We start from the raw sequence: 2,467 nt of genomic DNA on the forward strand, positions 1-2,467 counted from the left end.
GGATATAGAGTTCAAAACCACACTTATAAGGTTTTTCAAGAATTTTCTAGAAACCGCTGATAAATTTAGTGAGACCCTCAAGAAATCTAGTGAGACCCGCGAGGTTATGAAAAAGGACCAACTAGAAATTAAGCTAAAGGAGTTCATCACCACCAAACCAGTATTATATGAAATGCTGAAAGGTATCCTTTAAGAAGAGGAAGAAGAAGAAAAAGGTAAAGATACAAATTATGAATAACAAATACACATCTATCAACAAGTGAATCTAAAAACCAAGTGAAGGCTAGTTCGGCTGCTGCTGCCGCTGCGGGTGGACCTGCAGGAGGCGGCGGCGGCGACGGCGGCGGCGGCGGCGGCGGCGGCGGCGGCGGCGGCGGCGGCAGCGGCCGAGGCCGAGGGAAGATGGCGGACGGTGTGGACCACATAGACATTTACGCGGATGTAGGCGAAGAGTTCAACCAGGAAGCTGAATATGGTGGGCATGATCAGATAGATTTGTATGATGATGTCATCTCTCCATCCGCAAATAATGGAGATGCCCCAGAAGACCGGGATTACATGGATACTCTCCCACCAACTGTTGGTGATGATGTGGGTAAAGGAGCAGCACCAAATGTTGTCTATACATATACGGGAAAGAGAATTGCATTATACATTGGAAATCTAACATGGTGGACAACAGATGAAGACTTAACTGAAGCAGTGCATTCTTTGGGAGTAAATGATATTTTGGAGATAAAGTTTTTTGAAAACCGGGCAAATGGCCAATCAAAGGGGTTTGCCCTTGTTGGTGTTGGATCTGAAGCATCCTCAAAAAAGTTAATGGATCTGTTGCCTAAAAGAGAACTTCATGGTCAGAATCCTGTTGTAACTCCATGCAATAAACAGTTCCTGAGTCAGTTTGAAATGCAGTCCAGGAAAACTACACAATCAGGACAAATGTCTGGGGAAGGTAAAGCTGGTCCTCCAGGAGGCAGTTCACGTGCAGCATTTCCACAAGGTGGTAGAGGACGGGGCCGTTTTCCAGGGGCTGTTCCCGGTGGGGACAGATTTCCTGGGCCAGCAGGACCAGGAGGGCCACCCCCACCTTTTCCAGCTGGACAGACTCCACCACGTCCACCCTTAGGTCCTCCAGGCCCACCTGGTCCACCAGGTCCACCTCCACCTGGTCAGGTTCTGCCACCTCCTTTAGCTGGGCCTCCTAATCGATGAGATCGCCCTCCACCGCCAGTTCTTTTTCCTGGACAACCTTTTGGGCAGCCTCCTTTGGGTCCGATTCCTCCTGGTCCTCCACCTCCAGTTCCAGGCTACGGTCCCCCTCCTGGTCCACCACCTCCACAACAGGGACCACCTCTACCTCCAGGCCCCTTTCCACCTCGTCCACCTGGTCCTCTTGGGCCACCCCTTACACTTGCTCCTCCTCCGCATCTTCCTGGACCACCTCCAGGTGCCCCACCGCCAGCTCCACATGTGAACCCAGCTTTCTTTCCTCCACCAACTAACAGCGGCATGCCTACATCAGATAGTCGGGGTCCACCATCAACAGATCCATATGGCCGACCTCCGCCATATGATAGGGGTGACTATGGGCCTCCTGGAAGGGAAATGGATACGGCAAGAACTCCACTGAGTAAAGCTGAGTTTGAAGAAATCATGAATAGAAATAGGGCAATCTCAAGCAGTGCTATTTCAAGAGCCGTATCTGATGCCAGCGCTGGTTTGTGTGATTATGGGAGTGCAATTGAGACATTGGTAACTGCAATTTCTTTAATTAAACAATCCAAAGTATCTGCTGATGATCGTTGCAAAGTTCTTATTAGCTCTTTGCAAGATTGCCTTCATGGAATTGAATCCAAGTCTTATGGTTCTGGATCAAGACGTGAACGATCAAGAGAGAGGGACCATAGTAGATCACGAGAAAAGAGTCGGCGCCATAAATCCCGCAGTAGAGATCGTCATGTTGATTATTATAGAGAGAGAAGCAGAGAAAGAGAGACACCGTGACCGAGATCGGGACCGAGACCGAGAGCGTGACCGAGAGCGCGAGTATCGTCATCGTTAGAAGCTGAAGGAAGAGGAACACCTTCCAAGACAAAACAGTCTTCATGAGGGAAACATGACGCTTGTCCAGCAGTTTGCTTCTTGTGATTGAACTGAACGTGTAAGGATTCATGGATAAAATGAACAGGAATAGATCTGAATAAAGCAAATCTGCATAAATGGTAAAAAAAAAAATAAAAAAAAAATAAAAACCAAGTGAATAAATAATCTGGTGAACAGAATAAACTGGTGAATATAGCCGAAACCGGTTTGGCTCAGTGGATAGAGCGTCAGCCTGCGGACTGAAGGGTCCCAGGTTCGATTCCGGTCAAGGGCACGTACATGGGTTGCTGGCACATCATCCCCAGTGGGAGATGTCCTTTATTGCAGCTGATCGATGTTTCTCTCTCATCAATGTTTCTGACTA

At 48.4% G+C, this 2,467-nt stretch overlaps 1 protein-coding gene across 1 annotated transcript; it reads left to right on the forward strand.

The window, feature by feature from the left end:
• Positions 1 to 300: 300 nt before the first annotated feature.
• LOC102427423 (cleavage and polyadenylation specificity factor subunit 6-like) lies at positions 301 to 2,062 on the forward strand. Its single transcript, XM_014449852.2, is given in 3 exon segments — positions 301 to 324; positions 367 to 1,988; positions 1,990 to 2,062. Coding segments are annotated over 2 exon segments (1,659 nt in total). The 5' UTR covers positions 301 to 324; positions 367 to 402.
• Positions 2,063 to 2,467: the final 405 nt, after the last annotated feature.

Source organism: Myotis lucifugus, unplaced genomic scaffold, assembly GCF_000147115.1.
Source record: "Myotis lucifugus unplaced genomic scaffold, Myoluc2.0 scaffold_1461, whole genome shotgun sequence".
NCBI lineage: Eukaryota > Metazoa > Chordata > Mammalia > Chiroptera > Vespertilionidae > Myotis > Myotis lucifugus.